The sequence below is a fragment of the Cuculus canorus genome, chromosome 14 (genome assembly GCF_017976375.1).
Source record: "Cuculus canorus isolate bCucCan1 chromosome 14, bCucCan1.pri, whole genome shotgun sequence".
Taxonomy (NCBI): Eukaryota; Metazoa; Chordata; class Aves; order Cuculiformes; family Cuculidae; genus Cuculus; species Cuculus canorus.
The window spans coordinates 14,957,561-14,979,848 of record NC_071414.1 but is presented as its reverse complement, the minus strand read 5'-3'; the positions used below and the strand labels follow the sequence as shown (position 1 = coordinate 14,979,848).

The following is a 22,288-nucleotide window of genomic DNA, read 5'->3' as shown; positions in this document are numbered from 1 at the left end:
AGTCCAGTTCTCCAGTCACTTCAGTTTGAGATGTACCAAGTTTGGTTTCATGCAAACTAACTAAGATATTTAACAGGCAGCAAAGCTCAGAAACAGAGTAAAAATCCATCACTTGCTTTATTTTCAGAGACAATCTACTGGGATTCCTCTTTGTCCAGTTAAGAAGAGTCCCTGCCCAGACTTGCAGCACTTCATCAGACGGCAAGAATCACCTTTCCTGCAATATTCTGTCTGTAGAAGCAGCCTGTGCTCCTGCAGCCTCAAAGCCCTGCAGCTCCGATGGTGCAAGATCAATCAAGAGCAGATAATTTGCACTGCTTGGTACCTTCCTAGGCTTCACTTCTGTTCTTCATGTCTAGATGTGATAGCCACGAAAGGCAAGGAACGGTGCAAGGGGGGCTGTATCCCCAGACCACATGTTCTGCTACGCTTCCCCACTGCGTATTTATTTGCACCGAGGAATTGTTATATCAAAGTTTCATTCAGATGCCCTCAACGCAGCATTCCGGCATGATTTACGGTTATCTGCAAAGCCAAGCTGAGTAAGATCTTACAATACTAGTCCAGTTCTGTCTGAACCAAAAGCTGAAGCCTCCACCTATTCCCTGCAGCCCAGGGAACATGACAAAGCTGACAATCTGTCATGTGTTTTATATAAAGCCCAGCACAAAGGGAACCTCTGGCATCACTGCAAAGTGATTTGCATTCCAAATGACTCAACTGGGAACAGCCAAAGTGCTACTGCTGCTTCTGACCCTGCGAGAGCCAAGGAGAACGACAGGAAAGAAAAATAAATTGCTCCTGTCTAATACAGTGAAGTTCAGTGGAAACTGGGACTTGATTCATCCGTATTTTTGTCAGGGGCATCACCCGAAATAATTTTAGCAAGAGCTCCCTGTTTAAGAACAATTGGGGGCAGGAGGAGACACTGACTCATTTATTTTAAGCACCTTGAAACCTTGCATTACTGAAACTTCAGCAGAAAATAATTCCTCAGGTGAACACAGAAAGACCAGCAGCGTGTGTAAAAGAACATTGACTTACTATGTAATCTTAGGAAAAGCAATACTGTCCTCAGCCAGGAACGCTGTGCCCAGAGAAAAGCTGGAACGCTAAACTAACCAAAGCAAATGAACTACACACTCAGCCACAGATGACAAGCTAGGACAGACGGCAGGCACGAGATAAATATTGACGCCTGTAAATATAAATCATTTAATTGCTATCATCCAAGCCCAGACAGCTCTTCCTAGCTTGCAGTTTCACCATGTGCATGTTTAATTAGGACAGCTATACAACTCTATGTATCAAAAGGGATGAAGCTGCAATTAACAATTAAATCTGTGTAATATTATGCTGGGAGAGGAGAAGAGAGAAGGACTTAAAAACTGAGAAGAGACTAAACACAAAAAGATGGGAAAAACAGGAGCATCCAGAGGTTTCCTGTAGAGCTCCTAAGGAAACTGCTTTTCTCTCTCACTAACCTATCCAAATCTCCTAACAATTCTACAACAGCATCTTTAGAAAGCCAATAGAAAGTCATCCTAAAAAAAAAAAAAATAATCTCCAATCTCATCACAACCAAATAATTGTTTCCCTTTGTGTTTGTTTTGTTGATTCTTGACAACCAAATGTTTGCCTGAAGCTCAAAATACAGACCACTACGGTCAGGATACCAAGCTAAAGAGAGGCAAGGTTCAAAGGGCAGACTTCAGACACCTTCCACCCACCTTGGAGAACGCAGGGAACGGCAGCCTGGCGTAACGCCACTGCCAAACAGCTGGGTTTATTTCCCCTTGGCTTGGTCAATACTCAGGGAGAAGGACAGGTGGGACAATTCCTCCTGGGAATCTGAGCAACTTGGCAACAAACTGCTGCTACTGCTGCAACGCTCTAACCGCCTTCCTAACTATGGGGAAGGCAAAACCCGAGATCCCACCTTAAGCACGCCAACGTTGGACCATCTGGAAGAGGCACGGAGCTATTTTGATTTGATATAACAATGGTTGCAGAAGACTGAGAATCGAGTCAGATAAAGGTTAGCACTTTCCTAATGGATGGTATTTTCAGCTGAAGTCCTTGTAATTTCCCAGGTCTTTGATAGCGTCTGCTGATGCTGCAGACACAGCGTGAGGCAGATAAGGCTGCACTCACCTCATGCTTGCAAAAGAACACCGAATACTCTTTAAACAGCAGCCAATATTTAATTGTAACTGAATCCTTTCATGATTTTATTCTGAAAAACCTAAACTTAACACACATTTTATCTGAATAATTCTGCTGGTAGAAATTTCAGAGTACTTCCTTAAAAACAGCAAACAAAATCCCCTCCTTCCTAATCAAGGTAAAGAATGGTGCAGATCTTCACTGTAGGCTGGATTCGGGCCATGATTCAGGCATTGAAATGCCACTGCTTATTTGATGGCAACAATCAGAAGATCATAATGATAATGGAATTGGAAATAAAATGACCCATCTTCACAAGCCAGACCTGCCTATTCTTCCATTAAAATCCCTTAACTGTATACTAAGCATTTATCAACAGAAATATAATTGCCTTCAAGGCCAGGTTGGATGGGGTTTGAGCAGCCTGGTCCAGTGGAAGTTGTCCCTACACATCGCAGGAGTGGAACTGGATGGGCTTTAAGGTCCCTTCCAACCCAAACCATTCTATGACTCTATGAAATAGAAATACAGGAACACACACTACTCAGTACCCAGAAAAGGGATCAGTCCCACTACTGAGAGCGACCAGTTTTTGGAATAACAACACTGAAATCACTCCAAAAGAATTTGGGAGCCCATGAAACATCAACAAAGAAAACAGGAAAGCACAAATGAAGTGCTATGGTTATATATGAATTTTTGAGAGCCTGATAGTGGTGTCTGACCTGCCAGGGAGCAGAGATGGAAGCATGAGTTACCCCTATAAGGCAAAGGGATTTAGCCACGAAGAGATACAATCCAGGGTGAGGTGAGAAAAAGGCACACTGAGCAGTGTGCAAAACTGCACTGCCAGAAAAGGTGGGATTAGGGAGCACAGCTCTAACATAGAAATTCCATAGTAATTAACAACATGGGGCAAAAATGCACAAATTATTCAGATACCTTAAAATTTTAGTCTGACAGAAAACAGAGTGTGACAAGTCTAACACTCTAAAACAGGCTTTTGGACAAGCAGATACCAAGAGGAAGAGCCTTGGCACGTCTTCAGAGTGACTAAAACAAGTCTAGCTGCACATATTTTTATTTTGATCTAATCAGAAAGTAAACAAGAGCACATCCAAGCTGTCAACAGTGCAATCTCAAGGGTAAAATATGTTGTTTGCGATGTCCTAAATCAAATACTTCTGAAAACAAAAAAAACTCCGTAATATTTGTCACTTATTTATTTCTAAGCAAGGTAAGAATTTAATGCCGAGAATATAAATCAATTTTAGAATGAGACTGGATAGCATTTTAAACCACTTTTCTTCCTGTTGCCTTTATAACATTGAAAGTGTTAAATTCTTGTCTGTATGTAAATATGTAGTTGAGGGAGCCTATTCTATCTCGTGTCAGACACTAGAACAGATGTTATAACACCACCGTGAGAAAACTGTAAAGGACAGCGCTATATGAAGTTGCGCTTTCACAGTGTGCGTCAGTTAAACACAACCAGTGGAACACCAAGCGATTCCAAAGCACTGAGCAGATATTTCCAGAAATCGCAAGTCTCTCTGCTACACAAACCTATGCAAAACAACCTGGGGAATTAAAAAAAATAAATAAATCTCTTCTGAGGCTAAAACTTGAATTCTGGCTGCCTGCTGAAGAGGGCAGGGAAGTAGATATTCAGGATCAGCGAGGACCACGCTTCTATGAATTGCAACTGAAATACAGCCAGGTTATCTCTGAGGAACACTCAAAGCTCTTCTCTGATTTCAGCAAAAAGAAATTCAATAGATTTTACCCTGCCAGGCTAAGAAGGGCACTGTGCGATGCCCTCTAAATATGACTACACACGCTTCAACATTTTGCAATCTACCACTACTACTGCAAGCAGACGTGATGGGTGCTCAGAGTCCTTCTCCTTTAAGAAAAACAGGCATATGATTGAGGCATATGATTAGAAAACCAGAAACAGCAAGAGTAGCTTTCCAAAGATGGGTGTGACACAATTAACTTCAAAATAAATATTAAAGCCTAATCAGATTCTTGTTGTGCTGGTCTGTAGCACATTGAGTCCACAGACGATAAATAATAATCTTATAAGCAGAAATTATCTTTCCAGTGCCTGCCCTCCTTCACTAAACAAGAAACTATGCCTCAGTACAATGTTCTTGCCATATTTTCCATCAGCTTTATAATCTACCATGACCAAGAGTTCCTAAAAGGAGAGCTAAGTAGCAAAATCAGTTGAGGAAACTGCTGGGCTGTATTTAGATTACAACTGCCAACACATTTCATAACCCAGTTGCTCCATTCCAACACTCAGGGAAATGTTTCTTAAAAGAGAAATCCGCCTAAAAACAGAACAAGTAGTCATAGCTAAATCCTCCTGCTTCATTCCCAAGTCCAGTTGTGCTGGTGGAGCTACGCCCCTGGCTTTCCTCCCAAGGTCTGGTGGCCCCTGTGACACCCAGCGTACCCCACTCAAGAAAACCAACATTAGTGTGTTGAGAGGCGTCGCCTATTGGCTTCACTGCAGATCGTTTCCTCCACGCCACTTCACCCACAGAGCTCCTTTTCATCTTCTGCCCTAAGTCATATGACACTACACATCGTTAGAGAAATTAAGATACTCCTATCAAGTTAAAAGATGCCCCCACCTCTTCTCTCAGTGCCTCAAGTTCCTGAATCCCTGCCACTCTGTGACTTTGGAAAGCAAAAATACTCTAATGCTCCTGGTGGGCACCAGAGGATGGATTCATGGCTGGGCCGAGAAGGGGGAAGCACCAGAAGGGGGAATTTACACATCCCTGCATCCACAGCTGCAGGAGGGTTCACATACAATGGAAAGGATTTTGATTTTGTGGTTGGGGATTTGGGGTCCCCCTCCCTCACTTTTGATTGCCTTGACCATTCTACTTGTATTACATATTCCCTTTCTGTAGAAGGACTTTTATCTCCTGGGAATGATATTTTTATGTACTTTTTAATGTATGTGACCTTTTGGGGTCTTTACACCAGGGAAAAGCAAGCCCAGATATGAGAAAAGCAGACAGATAGTGCGATGATCTTATAGACATTTCACACAACTTTCTCCTCTTTCAGCAATGTTCCTTCGCATCTACTCGCACTAAATTTTTTTTGAGAAGGAAACAGACGCTCCACTTTAATCCTGGAAGAATTAAAAAAGAAAAACAACTTTGTACAAAGGAATTTATCATTTTATCATTGCTTTTCCACGACCCATGCACAGATTTCTCTTTCACACACATTTCAAGGCATTTAACTATGCTTTATGGCGAGTATGCTGTATTTGCAGCCCTATTTAATGAATGCTTTCACTGTTTAGGTACGAGTATGCTAACAAAGCAGATCAAATTTTATATTCAAACCTTGAACAATGCAAATGAATAAAAAGCAGAAGGTTCACATTAAGTTTTGACTCGGGAAATGGTGTAATCCTAACACATGACACTACTGAAAAAAGGTTCCTTGTGTCACAATTTCACATATTTCCAAAATAAGTAAGTCCTTCTACCTTCAAAAGACATTTCTGCTTATTTGAAAACAACCCTTCTTCATGCACACTTCTGAACAATGTCCAAAACCTGTTACTTTAATCCGGATTTAACACCCAATCACTGATCAGCATCATATTCTTGATCAAACAATAATATTAATGAACGGATCAGCAAGGTCTACATTACATCAATTTAAGACACACTTGGATTTTGACAACTGAAAGCCCCTGTAATCTTGCATTCTGTAACACAACCAACTGCAAGTAGGTGGTTCCCATTTCGCTATTTCTGGACAGCAGTTCATATTCCCACTAATGGAGCTGGAGCTAAAAACCCCAGGGATTTCTAACAAGGATAGCCTCTTACGCTCACCTATTTTCTTCTGTCTACAGACAGCTTCCATACAGATTCATCAATCTGGACAGTCATTCCAAACAAATCCACCAAAGCCATCAAATTGCAGTTAGACTTACCCAAGGCTACTACAAAATACCTTTAGAGCTTCATAAATAGCTTATTCATAGATTAATACCATAAATTCGATTCCACCCAATCCATAGATTCTGGGAATTACTCTGCTGCTGGAGCTCAGTCTTTGGAGAAGAAAAAGAATGTAATTACTTACAGTCGCTAACAGTCCCCGGGGCTTTTTCACAGTCACAGAACTAATTACCCTTTCAGCCGGCTAAGGAAAAATGAGCATAACTGCTGTTATTCCAGTTATGGAAGAGGCATATACTATGAAAAAACACTGGTAAGAAGTTCTTCAAGGCACCGAGGGTGTTAGCTTTGTAAAGGGGTTTTCCTGGCTTATCTTGAAGAAATGTGCTTCCTTATGGTCCAGCATCTGTGCTTCAAACTCACCCCTCTCCATGTCTCGTTGTGTCAGACACCTCTATCTACTCTATGACATTTTTTCCTGATGGATATAACTCCAGGAAATGCAGTGGGAAACAGGATTAACTTCATATCATTGACACTTGTTCCCCACATTATCATTTATCAAATATAAACAATATAAAATGACCAAAGATAAGTAAACGATGGTTAGACTGGGCAGCCTGATCTAGTGGGATGTCCCTTCCCATAGCAGAGGGGTTGTAAATAGATGATCTTTAAGGTCCCTTCCAACCCAAATGATTCTATGATTCTATGACTACTGATCGCTTTGCCTTTTATAAAGCTTCAACTTTAATAACTCATCTCACCTTCCTTCTCACTAACATTGTAGGGTAAATTAATAATAATAAATTAGAACAACAGCATTGTCAGATACAGTAAAATTAGTTTTGAGCTGTGGATTAAAAGTAGGTCTCAACAATCCAGGGCAAGTTTTGCAGGGGGTTTGGTACAGAGCACACATTTGTGCAAAATAATCTGCAGTGCACCCTGTCACAGCTTTCACGCATCGGTTCAGCTCGCGGTTACATGAAGAGACTTTGTGAGACAAAGGCAAGCAGCAGAGGAAGAGATGTGCTGCATGCAGTGAGTGCTAAAGCAGAGGAGAGGGGCATTTTGGCTCCTGGATCTCTGCACTACCCCCTTGGAATCAGGGCAAGAACATGGAGTAACCATTAGATGGCAACAACTCCAAATTACGTCCTGTCCCTCCTGCCTCTGAGCCACTGACCTAAAATAATCCACGTAAAATACATTCAGTTTTATCACAGTTCAAAGCAAGTACAGATCTTCTGTCCTGCTCTGATATTTAAGAAGCAGAGGGCTGTCAGAAATCCTGCCCTGGAAAGAAAGCTGGTTCTGGGGGCAAGCGTTGCGCAGCTCTCCTCCAGTGCCATGGCAGGAGAAAGTTGCCTCCTGTGCTCATCACCGAACAGAAACACCTTCTTGCAGAAAACAAATGCACCATTTCTTCCATAGTGCAACCCAGATTGATCTTGAAGAGTTGTCTGCAGTACTAAAGACTTTCATTTACCCCTACCAAGTAAATCCTCTGAAAGAGGTATTGTATTAGAAGTCGTTTGAATGCCTCTGCACACTTCTTCAGCAGTTATTTGAATCCAGCAATTTCATTTTGACACGCTCTTCTATATTTAACTTTTTTTTTGGTCTATATTTGTTCCATAAATTCTGAGTATGAAATTTTAGAGGCTTCTTTGGCTTCTATTCTTTCCTGTAAGTCCAAATAAAAAAAATCTAGACTTTAACAGAGAAGTTCAATATAAAATTGAACTATTTTGTATTTGACAGTACCCTCCACTACACACAATCAAAAAAGAATTAAAATGCTATTTTACCTGTATTGCCTTCCTATTCCCATAACTGATTATAAACAAGACAGCTACCACATATTTTCTCTACCACAGGCTCTTTTTTACATCAGACAGTATTTGCTCTGCTTTAACAGAAGCAGCAAGCAAAACCACTCATAAAACTGCCTTCCTGCCAGTGATAACATAGTCCAACAATCTATGCTGGGAAAGGTGTCCTTCGCATAGCTTGATAGAGGACATCTACAACAACGTTTAAAGTAAACTGATTTTACATACACACAGTAAAATATACGAGGATATACAAAAATAAAAGAGAAAATAATGATGCAAATAACATTAACAGAAACCCTTTAAGGCAAATATCTATTTTAAAACTCATCTTGAACTCAAAGGGGCAGAGACCTAGTGCACTATCACACAAGAAAAAGCAAATTCTGAGAGCAGTAACAGAAACTGTTCATTCGACACAGGGATGACAGACTGATTCCAGAGTGACAGTCGTTATCTAGCCACCAGAGGAATTTATATTCTGCTGAGTAATGTGTTGAGTACGAACAGATTTCCATAAAATTAGAATTTTCAAATGTGTGTTCAAGCATAAAATAACTTGGATGAAATATTAATCCCATAGGTGAGAACTGCTTACTGAGTTATTTTCATAGGGAATCACCCCTCCGCAGGTGGGCAACATACAGAAATCTATGTAATATTGTACTTATTTTTAGCACAGATGTTGCAAATATCAAAGTAGGAAGGTGTGCAGGTCACAGAGCGTGCATCATCAGGAGTTGCTGCTTGCCCCTCTGCTTCGCTGGGAAGGCAGAATATTCCTAAGGCTCGGTATGTAGCATTATAAAAAATATGACACGATGATATAAAATAATACAAAGTTTATTTTCACCTGTCCACGTAAAGAAAATGTAGAGCAACAAGCCTGGGCATAAAGCAGTTGAAAAACAGCTGAAAATTTGTCTCAAGAAACATTTATTTCTAAAAGAAAAGAGGAATACTGCACAGCAGAAGGCATCATACAGAAGTAAGAACAATGTGGTGGCTCACCTTCATTTTCTCTATTTAACACATGTTTAACTGAATCAGCATCAGAACAACGATCAAACACACAGGGGCAACTCCTCTTGACATTTAGGGACAGAAAATACTAAAGAAATGTAGCATACTAGAGTAGCTAATTAACAGATGATGCAGTTGTTCACCACCTAAAAAGCATACAAGCTGCGATATGGTTGAAAAGACAGGAAAAGGAACACCAGAGAATGCCCTGAATGTGACTGCTCTGCACACAACATCTGTTTGAACAGGCTCATCACGTAAGCGTGGGTTCATGAGCCTATATCCCACTTGGAACGATTCTCACGGAAAGGAATGCTGGCTCCCAAACCCTCCCTGTGCTGAGGCTAAGACCAAAGGACTTGTCTCCATCTCAGTTACGCACACTTGTGGTTCTTACACCACCAAACACAAGTTATTTATAGGAAGCGCCACAAAGTGTGGACTGCTGCGGAAATCCCTTACATGACCATAACGCAATCAAAACAAAAGCTGTGGAGTGACAGTCCTCTTCGCTGCAGTGTGGTGCCACGGAGCCACTTCAGTTCAGGATAATGATTTTTAGGCTGTCCCAGTTTGCACGCTTCAAGTCCGATATTAATTTTGAGATAGTGCCTACAGCCCAAACCAGTGACAGAGAGGCCAGTGTACCAGAGAATGAGGACGTGCCGCTAAAAAACAGCGCCTCAAATACAGATAAAATAGGCAACCTCTCCAGTAATTACACTATTTTAAAGCTTGCCACAACTAAGACTAAATATTCGCAAGTCAGCATGTTGAAGACAGTATTAGTGGTGTTCCAGATACCGAGTACCCAAAGAGTTGCCTGGCTAGCTCACAAGACACCACTTCAGCCACCGCAGCTCTCACGTTTTATCACTGCAGATATTATTTCAGTCTACCAAAACCACCACACCTATCGACACAGCTTCAAAGTCTGCAGAGCTGAAAGACTGAATGAACTAGGATTTCTTAATAAAAAAACAAGACACCAACCCACTGCTAGGAAAGCACTCACCAAATCTAACAGCACTGGGAGAAAGAAGGTACCAAAATGATAATCAAAGCCGTTATAGATTTAATGTGTATTAGAGCAAAAAATGCTAGAGCTGTGCTGCTGGCAATCTTTTTTTCTGCAACTATATGGTATTCCAGGCCACAGAAGGCATAAATCATTGCTGAACAGACTATAGACCTTACAAGCTTACAGGTATTTCAGAGACAGACCAGGGCTGAAGGCTTAGGAGGTTATTACATCAGCAGAGAGAGAAGTGGCAAAAAACCACAAAAGAAAGATGGTAGAAAGCATTTTACTAGAATATGGGACTTTCAGCCTGCAGATTGCTTGCAAAAATGTCTAAGGAAGGTACCTAAGATAAAAATGGATTGACAACAGGCTTTGAATTTCTACACAGAGGCCAAAATCTCCCTGGAAAATTCCTGTGGTATATAGAATTGGGAAGGTCAAGCACCCCTAAACCAGAAGGAACCACAAGACATTTCCCTTGTATAAAAGGGAGAAAGAAGCAACCATAGCACTTTAGTAAAAGAATTCATTTTTAACTGTGTGACAATACACAGAGTGAAAATTAGGAAAAATTCCAGTTTCCAAGCAACACCCTATGCTTAAAGGAAAAGGACTGAAAATATTCAAGGGGAAAAAAAAAAATCAGGCAGCAGTACAGCCGTCAAATACAGAAATATGCATTTTTCTGATTAAGCTAAATAATTCCAAGTTGAGAAAGTCATCTGAAAGAAATAAAACATAGTCAAAATTGTGAAAAGTATTTTTGACCACGGAAAATTTTTATGTACGAGGCTCCCATCAGCTGAAGTGACTCACTAGTAACAGCAAAATTTTACACATAGTAGAAAATAAAAAGCAGAAATCCAGAATTTCATCATTAGTTTAGACCAGCAATAGTGTAATTCTAGAGGCAACTCAGAAGCAACTGATCTACAGGAATCACAAAGTTTTGTCGGTGCCAGTATGGCACTCAAAGACACATCATAGAAAGCAAACCTCCAGCAAACTGACATACAAAAATTGCAAGCCCAGATTCTGGTATAACTGCTAACATTTTAAAGTCCCCAGTTGGAGATGTACTACCACAAAAACTACTTCAGGAACAAATGCTTTATAAAATTCTAGACCTTCCACTATGTATTAGTGTTTCTTCCTCAGAAAGGTTTGAAACAGTTGCTCCTAAGGTCTTACAGATATTCCCTCACTTTGAAACACCCATATCCCCACTGCAGAGGAAAGTGTTCCTCATTGGATAAAATTTACGCTAAAGGAAAAGAACTTCTCAGGATTATTGGCTTATTTTGGTATATTGCATTCATGTAAAGAACACTAGAGAACAGGCCTTTTCAAACAGCATCTGTGCACCGCCAAGAGCTCTTTACCAGCAGTTTATATAGCAAAAAAGAATGATATTAAGGGAAATCATGCTTTATTTACCTTGATGAGTCATTGTGACAGGCTCTTCGCTGGATATATTATTGTAAATGACCACGGCTGTGGCATTATGTGAAGCTGCTCGCAGTATTTTCTCTCTAAACGTACAGTTTCCTCGCTGTAGTAAAGCGATCCACTGCTTGGTGTTTGGTGGGACCTGGAAACGTGTTCGAGGGTCACAGCCCAGGCGATCTGCAACTGAAATGGGAAATACATTTACCTAGATGGCAATCTGTTCAAACAGGAAAAAAAAAAGAAGAAATGAACTCCAAGTTTTGCTGAATTATTTAACTGTTACGCACTAAGAAGCCACTAATTTCTTATTAATAAAGCCTCAGAACAACTGCATTCTTATGAAAAAAGTGTCTTTAAAAGAACCAGGTCTCACGCACTGCAAGCTGTGACTCTATGCCCAAGAATTAGTCTCACTAACACAAGCTATTTTTAACTTCAGTGCAGCTAGAACAATGAATTCACATTTGAATCAATACCTGCCTAGAGGCTGAAAAACATTAGAATATGGTTCATATGCTACAGGCATTTATGAAACAGCTGTTTACCACTCGTTCTGGGAACTATAACTTCTTTTTCCTTTCTAATGCAGCCATGAATACCCCTGCAGTGGGAAGTATAACTAAACAAAGGTTGTGAAAACCAGATTTCAGAGTTATCTGCCATGTGCAGATTACTGTGAAAAGGATAACATTAAAAGCTGATCTTGTAAAATCCCAGCAGCCAACACCAGCTCTTTACATATGCACATTTTGTCTACACGGAAGTGCATTCAAATTCAGAGGCAGACAAACGGTTTTGCAAAAACGAGGCACTCGAGTCATCAGCTAAACAGGTATTGATGGTGTAAAGGCAGAGTAACAGAAATGGCAAACACCAGATGTCTGAATTCAACAGAATGCAAAGCTCTTTTGTCCTTTCCGATGCTGTAACATTTCCTGGAACAACCCAAACCCACACAAAGCTGTGCACAAAAGGCACAGAAAGCAGCCCAGAAGATAAGTTCGCAGTACAGCAGCTGAACCTGATGACAGACGTTTCTGTTTGCACAACTGGAACCACGCCATTTAGTCCGATACACTAGTCACATCATTAAAGGATCTTAGAAATCCAGAGCCAACAGCAGCTTAGAACACAAATATATTTACCCTTTCAAATGCCAAGAGTATAAGAATCTTTGGCTACAAAAACTGGTTGGGATAAACAGTGATTGTTAAAGACATAAATAAACAATTCGTTTGCATAATAGCTCTGAAAACATCGCAGTTCATGAGAGCAATTCCAATGAAGCGTCCCCTGATTTTTCATTTTAAAGAAGCGAGTTCTTCAGCAGAGACTACGAGATTTCAACAAAAGGTCTACCACAAAAAATATCCAGTTTAACATATTAGCTAGAAACAAAAGATATTTTAAGCATTCTCAGCTTAACAGAGCTCAGGTTAAAACCTGTAACAAAGGAGATTTAAACAGCTAAGGGATCTTTTCTGAATCAAGGAAGAAAATCCTTTTCTTGCCTAAAGGAAAGTGGTGCAAGATGAGCCTGTACTGTGGCAGTCGCACAGGAAGTCGCTGCATCTCTTAATTTCGACAAGAAATGCCTCTCCCTGTTCCCCTGGAAGGAGGGTGGGGAGCCAGATACAAGCACATCCTTTTCACCATTGTTTTGCAAGGCTGTATTAGACATTTCAGACACGGAGGGCTATTTGCTGCGTGTTGGTATTTGTGCTTTTCTTTTTATGCAGGGATCCAGGGAAAATCTGAAATACAGATGCCTGAGGCCAAACTTTATAGAGTATTTTCTTCCATTGCCCTAACATCATTACTTGAATCCCTTTGGAAATTGCTACTTAGCACTGATCCAAGCACGTTGTTTTGGAGCAGCGGTGACGGACATCACCAACAGCAATGGGTGTAGGAGTGCCTTTCCATATCGACTGTATTTTTGTAGCTTGTCCTTGTAGTCTGAAATTTAAGAGAACAGTACAATTTTTTTGAGGAATTACAGTCCTTTTGGAAAACGTGATAGAACCATAACACGGCACACAGGCAACCAACTGCGATATCCTCACAAGATAAAAGCAGTTTAGCGTTTAACATACACTTCCCTCTTGCTCAGAACATCTACCACTGAAAAACTCGGAGGTGGGAAGCACCAGCAGATTCTGATCGGAAGTTTCTTAAGGCTTGAAAGCTAAAAATCTCATCCTTCTCCAGCAAAGTCATATCCAAAAACATTGGGTGTGCTACATCCTCTGGAAGCTACCATGCAATAAATGACTGCAATTCCACAGAATCTCCCCAAACTGCCAAAAATAACTCTGAAAGTCGACATTACGGCCAACAGAAATGTACTTAAAATATACGGGATGGATGAAAAGCAGTGATCCTATGGGGTATGTGCAGTTTGTTTCAATACAATCGTGCTCAAAACTAAAATAGCAAGTGAAAAAAATGATCACAAAAGGTAACAGGCTACAAGAATGAAAATTCATAAAAGCAGTTAAAGGCAATCAAAGGCAAAAGACACTTTGGAAAGGGAGGCAGCATTCTCAAAAGTCCATTGTATATTTCAGTTCTACAAAAAAATTACGTAGGAACCTTTAAATTTGTACGGCGCTCAACTTTTAGCTTAAAAATCAAGACAGGAAGTAGTAATAGATAACAGAAACTGCATCTATGGGAAAAGTAGTACAAAATTTTCTACCACGGTGGAGATCAAAGTCTTTCTCAGCTGTGGACAGAGCTATGAAACTGGATAGAGCAACAGGATTAGGAAACAAGATATTAAGAGATAAAAGCTTTCCAGATATAGACCAACAAAACCCACTCAAATGCATGCAGCATGTTATTCCTGATGAGGTGGATTCAACACGTCCTGATGAAAATTTAACACCCGACCCTATTATTTTATTGCTCTTTAAGAAATAGAAAAAATAATGAAGGAAAATCTGGTTGTTTTATATAAACCTGAACTGAGTAACTACAAGTCATTTGAGATTTAATAGTAAGACACAGCACACTTTTCTTTACTTAATATTTGTGTTACAGGGTGGTAATGTAATCTCTTCACTTTAAATAATAAAACTGAGGACCAATAGGGAAAAGTGAGGTTTTCTGCTCGTCTTTTCAACAGACTTCATACACTCTGAAAAGACTGAAGGTCTTCTAATCATGGTCACCCTTCCAGCATAGCGAGCTGGCTAAAATAAAACATCTGCCATCCACCTGACGTGCCAGGCACGTCAGCTGGCATCATAAGGAACACAGATAAATGAACAGCGTCAGCAAGAATCATCATCAGTGGCTATCCATTACCAAGCCATCTATGCTCTGTTCTCCAAAGTCCAATTAGGAGACGAAAGACCAGAGCCTGCAAGTATTACCTGGATGCTGTCCATGCCGGAATGAAAAGCAACTTCACATTAAATCATTCTAAAATAAGTCACCTGCCCATAAAAAGATATGATCAGAAGTCAATCTTCTAATTTCATCATTTCAGAAGACATAAGCATACAGAAAGCCACCTAAGTACAGCTTCCTGCAGGTGTGCTTTCTGGCTTGAAATTTAAGTTATTTCCTCTACCTTTCCTTTCTCCATGCCTGCTTACATACCATGCATGTGTTGGCAAAACACCAGTTTTCTGTCAGAAGTGGCAGCCTGCCGGTCTGAAGAGCTACGTAGAATATTGCTGTAAACATCTCCCTTCCTATCTAAGCCCCAACATCACAGAAGAGCCTCTTTACAGAAGGACCAGCTACAACTGAAGTATCTACCGACAGGCTGCACCTCTGTTTTCAACTTCAAGAGAGCTTCAATTTCCTCTTGCAGAACGCACAGGACTGCTCAACTTGGAAGTAATTGTTTCTCCTTAAGCATTTCTTTAAATTCAAGAGCCCTTCCTGCTGAAGGACTAATGTCTGTGACAGCATTTTAGGGATTCATGTGAAAAAAACAGTAATAAAACAGATGCAGCCAGGCTTCCTCAAATACTGAAGAAGCACAGGCAGGGTTACATTAGCACAGCAACAGTACTTTCCTCCTCATCCTTTCCAACTACCTGACCAGCTCCTTTAGCCTTACCCTGTAAGAGTGACGGCCATTCTGCAGGGGCAAAAATGAAATTAAGATGTCAGAAGCTTTGTCAGAAGTAAACACACACCTGCCTGAAAGCAGATTGCCTCCTACTTCTGAACCGCTTTGCTTTCCCGCGTACACCGTGCATTTACGTCACTCTGGCATTGCTTAGAACGTAGCTGTGATCTCCTATTCCAGCCAAGGTTGCTGCACTGACTGTGACTTTGTCCCCTTTCCACAGAGAAAGCCCAGTGCCATGCTCCCACACCTTGGTCTTTAACTATTTTATTCCATTTATATATATTTTTCATTGCTTTCTTTTTTTTTTTTAAAACCAAACAAACCCAAAAGGTCAGACACCTTGATTGTGATCACATCTCAGCCAACACTCCGCTCCCCAAGGCCAGCACCAGTTGCCAGAGCTGCTCTGTCTCAACTACACATGCAGAAATCATTTTAAAGCCTGACCATCAATCACTGCGCTACAACAGCTGGAGAAACCTCACTGATATTTTGAGGGGCAGCGCATCAAGAGATTGGTTGGGAAAGAAAATGGCATAGGGGAAGATGTAGCCTGTGCTCCAAAGCGTTCCCTCTCTCCAGTGGGTGCTCCTGGGGCAGGGGCTCCGTACACACCTGTCTGGCAAACCTGACAGCCTTGTGCAACACGTTAATTATAATCCTGCGATAAAACTTCCAGAAAACGAATTTAGCTAGGAAATTTACAGAAGCAACAAAGCAGCACCGATTCTTCCTTATTTCAAGGAAGGGTACCAGTTATCTGCCATCCCATTAGGGTTTAATAAGTGTAATACACATCTTTTTTTTCAATGTATTACTACTTGTCTTATTATCAAGAGTTCTTATTCAAGCCAGTTATAACTCCTACTTTTCAAAAGTTTTGTCAATGAATTATGTATAACAATATTTTATTTTCAAGAGCTATTTCAGGTAATTGCTTTGACTAAAGCCGGCTTTAACAATGAAGGAAACTCTTTCAACAAGAGGTAATCTTGTTTCAGGGAAGAAGTTAAACAAAAGAAAGTCACTGAAGCTTACAAGAGTCCTGTAATAGTTCAGATTTAACCTCGTTAGCTCAGTAACTATACTGCAATTATGGCTATAAACTCCAATACACAACCTCCACTTTTGTCATCAATTAACAGCTACTAATTAAGCTGGATACTGAGACCAATGGTAAAGGATGGATGCATGCATGAGATTTTTCTTCCGCTACTCTGTATTTATTGACACATTTGCTTGTTGCATTTTCCTAAAGCTTATTATTTAGATTCTGGGCCACAAAGGAGCCAAAACTGCTGTCTGAGTGTTACTGAAAGCTCTGCAGTTACCAAGAAACTGTCATTTTAAGCTGTCTGCAGCTAAAACTTACTCACACAACCTGCTTGTGAAATGTCAGATGCTACAAAATGCTAGTTATAGTACCACGCACAAGATCTGCCTCCTTTCCTATCACTTTGCCAATGTTGTTTCTTCCCTGCTTCCGCCTTTTCCTAAGGTCTTTTGTCTCAGCCTCCTTGCCCAGCCACCACTATACTACCCCTCCAGTGGAGACCTCCCGTTTCCAGTTCTTTCTCCAAAAGTAGCTTTCATGCAGCCATCACCTCCCCACAAGTCCTTTAGACTCCAGCCCTTTTCCATCCCACTCACTCCCTCCTTCCTGACCTGTTGGCTCAGTAAGTCTTCATGTTTTCAATTTCAGCTTTGTCTGCTGCTATTTCACTTCCTACCAGTCACACCTCCGGTCTAACCACCCTGCCTGCTCCCACCAGCCAAGATGCACAAACTCTCGCCTGCTGGCAAGGTCCAACCATCTGTGAGGAGACTTTGGGAGTACACAAGACTGATGTTTTCAGTTCTCAGCTGCGTATCCAAACGCAGAGCGACACACAATCATAGAATCATTAAGGTTGGAGTAGACCTCCAAGATCATCAAGTCAGCCCAACACCACCGTGCCTACTGAACTATGTCTTGACGTGCCACATCTACGCGTCTTTTGGATGCCTCCAGGGATGGTGACTCCACCACTTCCCTGGGCAGCCTGTTCCAAGACTAACCCAGACTCAACAGTTACAGAAAAGTTCTGTTCACCACAGAGAACATTTCTGAGGGAACTAAGCTACAGAGCACCGCAGTTCCTACCAAGAATCGTTAGTTTTTGATTGCTTCCAGCTTGGTTTGTCATAGTGAGAGGAATACACCTGAAGGTCAGCACCGCAACTGGTGTTAGGCATCTAATACCAAAGATGCTGAAAAGCAGAGGTCACTGGAGCGGCACAGGGCTGAACACGTACATGGTGCAAGTATGGACACTGCCATGAGGACCTCAGCAGCTAGTGGGATGTCTGGGCTGAAAAGGCTGGTTCCACAAAGCCACAAATAGCAGAGTAAGGGACTGAACGAGAAAAGCTCAGTAACCTCACCAGAGAAATGATATAGCCCCATACTGAACTGTCACAAAAGCTGTGTCAGGCAGTGAAGATGGATTCTACTATTATCCTTCCAGGCAGAACAAGAGGATCATTTTTTGATAATCTGTAAGCATCCATATCCAGAAGCTGTTGGAAATGCTCTTCTAACAAGAAATTATTTAAGCCCTGACAAAAGATTAACAAGTTAGAGCAAGTAAGAAAAGGAACTAGAAGGAGAAAAATGAAAGAGAGATTAACAGAGAAACCCTGCTGCTATTGTGCATTGAATGCGTTTGGAAAAATACGCATACTCAGGTTCCAGATTTACACCCAGTGGCCAAATGCGACTGACGGCTCACTGGAGCTATGCTTTCACCAGCCACATTCACAAGCGGTCATGAGAATTACTGCCATATCAATTCCAGGGGAACATTGCTTTTGAAAGCCAGTATCAATTTCATACACGAGTCTATAAAAAGCACAGGGAAAGAGTTTTAATACTGGCATTAACACGACAAGGTTGATTAAAGAACTTCTGCTGAAGAAACAGGAGAAGTGAGAAAATATCATTCTGAACTGAAATTTAAAGGATGGGTAAACAGATGGGACTGGCAACTTCAAAAAGTAGTATTTAAATACTAACAAAACCCACTGCAAAATACTTAAAACCACAGGCTGTGCTATTACAAATGGTGTGAGTTCAGCAGAACACGGGCCCTAAACCTTGAATTGGCAAAACCATTTATTTCCCTGCAGGCAATGAATAAGGGATCCTAACGCAGCACGCAAAAACGTGACACTAAGGATGTTTCAGCTCTAAAACATAAATGCCCCAGTCGACACCACCAAGGTGCAAACAGATCACCCACGTTCATGGGAATTCCAAGGGATAGCACACAAATGGGTGAATGCTTGATATCAAAGCGGTTTCAAAGTCAAGGTGTCTTTAAACAAAAGCTGTAGAGTCTTTTCTTTCTCAGGATGAGAACTGGGGTAGCACAATTACTGCTCTAACAGCAGGGGCTGGTACCGGCTGTTGGTGTTAAGAGCTTTTGGAAAATATTTTGCGAACAAGTTTGACAGCAACATTAACTGGCTGATAAAAAGGCATTAGAGCAACTCTCTTCAGCAAGACAGCATTATTGCCTTTTATAAGCTCTAAATACAAAAAAAGCAGAGGAATATAAACGTAAGACCCCTAAGAGTTCAAGAACATCTTAATTAAAAGCATAAAACAGTCCAATCTTTCTGACTACACGACAGGTGAAGTGAACCTCAGCGAAATTCAAATGAAACGTACACTGTATAATAACCTCCAATTCAGAAGAACTTTCAAGGCAGGCAGCTGCTGCAGTGTTTGTTTTAACAGTCTTCTGTTGACAAACAGATGGACAAAACTGAATCTCCCCAACTGATGGCAAGGTTTTAATGACTGCAGCATGTCAAAACTGCAGAAATTGAGGTCTGCAATTTCACAATTGCTGCTGTGCTTTCTCACTGAAGTTATTCATCGCACAATACTTGGCAGCAAGGTGCAAATATGCTGTTTACGGACTGCTCAGAATTTTGTTTAGCTCTTCTCTCATTATTAGCCTTCAGTGAAAATACTGTCAGCCTCCCTCAATGCCTTAATCACACTTGAGTGATCACTGTATGAGAAGACAGCATAAAAAGTCACAGAAGCAGGTTAAAAAGTAATTAATAGCAAAAGATTTTCTTGACAGATAATGCAACTACTAAAAAAAAAAATCAAATATTTTGATCTCTTGCATATATTAAAAGGCTGCAGTTTTAAACCTTCTAAAAATACTACTTCCAATAACAGTGTTTACATGCCTTACACTTCTCAGGGCAGCCTCCAGACTTCATATGGCATTTGATGTGTGTGTGTAGAAGAGGAATACCAGGGAGAAGATGATAGCTGACTCAGAGAGCGTGGTGAAGGCAGGATTTGAAGTACAAATGGAAATAATTTTACAGCAGACTTGCTCAACGATTTCTGCTCCCTCACCCTTTCACCCAAAAGTATTAACATATTCTAGCAAACGCTTTGTAAAGCTAATGAAACTGAGCTTCAATGAACCTGGCAAGCATCTGCTGATGCACAGTCTGCTTCATATATGCTAGAAGCTTACAGCAGGCTGCCCAGCAAGATGCATTTTGTCCTGAAAAAGCAAAGTGTTCTCCTAATCTGGCAAATTCTCAAAAGGTTTTAATAATATGGCAGTTCTGTGTTATCAATTATGTTAAAAACTTCTTAATATTAATCACTCCGAGTCCTGTTTTAACCAACTACATGGTTTCACTTAATGCATCATTGAGAGGTTTACTGTCCAGGAGACAGGCTGGGAACAATGCGATCCACCAAGTGGATCCGTTTCTTAAAGTTGGCATTTAGATAATGCCAAGAAGGGTTTTCAAAACAAGATGCTATTAAACCCACATTGTTATGACTGAAGCGACTGGTTTCATTTCAGGCAAAAATCAAGATAATACTCCCTCTTGTTTAAATCAGTTGTTCTTGTCTGAGCGGTTAAATCGTGACAGTGGTGTTCTCTATAAAAGCCAGCATTTGCCAGAAAACAACCGACTGACAATAGCTTCACTTAGTGAAAAATAAAACTTATTTGGAAGCACTACACAGCATCCAGCACTGCAAACATGCGCATTTTGGACTGGCCATGAGAGTAACAGCTTGGTGGCTCATCTTTCCAAGACTTGATGGATGGCTTAAACAGCACTTGAGTAAGAAATGTGCACTGGATGATGTCTCCCTGCAGCTGCAAAAGCCATCAGGAAGCCTGTCCATCACAGGGAGAGCCATGCAGCTGTTCTGGGATCCACAATGACACTGTGACTGAACACTGCTAACTATTGCTACCGACTGCCTGTCGTTAGTTTAGGAATACCACCTTCATCGCCCAACACGCCCAGCCTATTTGGGTCCACCCTGGAAGACAGCTGGATGCTCTGCAGAGCAGCAATTCAAGCCAGCACTCTCAGATCATGGATTTTTATAGAATTAGAGAACGGTTTGGGTTGGAAGACCTTAAAGCCCATCCAGTTCCAACCTCCCTACCATGGGCACGGACACCTCCCACTGTAACAGGCTGCTCATAGCCTCTTCCAACCTGGCCTTGAACACCTCCAGGGATGGGGCAACCACAGCTGCTCTGGGCAACCTGGGCCAGGGCCTCCCCAGCCTCACTGCAAAGATCTTCTTCCTCATGTCTAATCTATATCTTCCCCCCTCCAATTTAAAGCCATCCCTCTCATCCTATCACTCCATGTCCTTGTAAGAAGTCCCTCCTCAGCTTTCCTGGAGCCCCTTTCAGTACTGGAAGCTGCTCTGAGGTCTCCCCTTCTTCACGAAGAGGGATATGGTGGGGAGTGGTGTTAGATGATCTTTAAGGTCCCTTCTAACTCAAACCATTTTATGATTCTGTGAGATGGTTTAGTAGCGGACAGGGCTTGATGATCTCAAAGGTCTTTTCCACCCTAGGGATTCCACCAACAGCCCTATCTCTCAGCAGAGGTGCTCCAGCATCCATCCTCCCCGCAGCCTCCTCTACACCCGTTCCAACAGCTCCATATGCACACCTCGGCGATTCCAGAACCGGACACACTATCCTTTTCCCTCTAGGGCAAGTTCTTCCTCCTCTTTTTATCAGGAGACCCCACAGACCTCAAGACACCAACCCACCTCCCCCCTCCCCGCGAGGGTGGCGGCCCGTTACCTCCGTTGATGGGCACGGGGGCCACCAGCAGCCCCTTGACCTCCACCTTGGGGGAATCCTGCCCGTAGCGGCCGCGGTCGATCCTGAGCAGCGTGGGGCCGCCGCGCTCGGGGCTCAGCACCGTCACGTTGATGAGGGCGGTGTAATAAGCTTGGCTGGCGTTGTCGGCGCCGGCGGGACCGAGCCGGCACAGCCCCAGCAGCAGCAGCAGCACGGGGGAACCGCCGCTTCGCTGCTGCCGAGCGCACCGACAGCTCATCTTCGCCTCCGGCCGCCGCTCGCCAGGGGAGGGGGGGCTTTATCCCATCGGGGAGCCCGGCAGTAGAGCAAAGAACGACAGCGCAGCGGAGGGAGGAGGAGGGAGAGCGAGGGCTCACGCCGCGCGAGGAGACGCGGGAGGCATGGCAGGTCCCGGGCTCCCCTCACCACTCGACGCCTTAGAACGGAGCGCGGCGCACCCCGCCGGCCGCAGCGCAGGGCCGCCGCTCCATGCCCGGCTCGGGGGTCGCTGCCCGGCGCGGTCCGAGCCCTCCCGCACCCCCGCGCCCGCCGCTCCCCGCAGCCGGCGCTGCCCGCACTGCGCAGCCGCGACACGAGGC

The 22,288-nt window shown here is 42.3% G+C and overlaps 1 protein-coding gene across 3 annotated transcripts in view; it reads right to left on the bottom strand.

Annotated features, from left to right (window-relative positions):
• RNF130 (ring finger protein 130) overlaps positions 1-22,288 on the bottom strand; it is a 55,849-nt gene extending 33,561 nt beyond the window's left edge. For 2 of the 3 annotated variants that reach the window (XM_009561641.2, XM_054079545.1), the window contains exons 1-2: positions 21,690-22,287; positions 11,436-11,630 (exon numbers count right to left, since the gene is read on the bottom strand). In XM_009561641.2, the coding sequence (XP_009559936.2) occupies positions 11,436-11,630; positions 21,690-21,948 (454 nt within the window). In that variant the 5' untranslated portion in view covers positions 21,949-22,287. Of the gene's footprint in view, positions 1-11,435; positions 11,631-21,689 lie in introns of all 3 variants that reach the window. The other variant, XM_054079544.1, reaches the window with a different exon arrangement.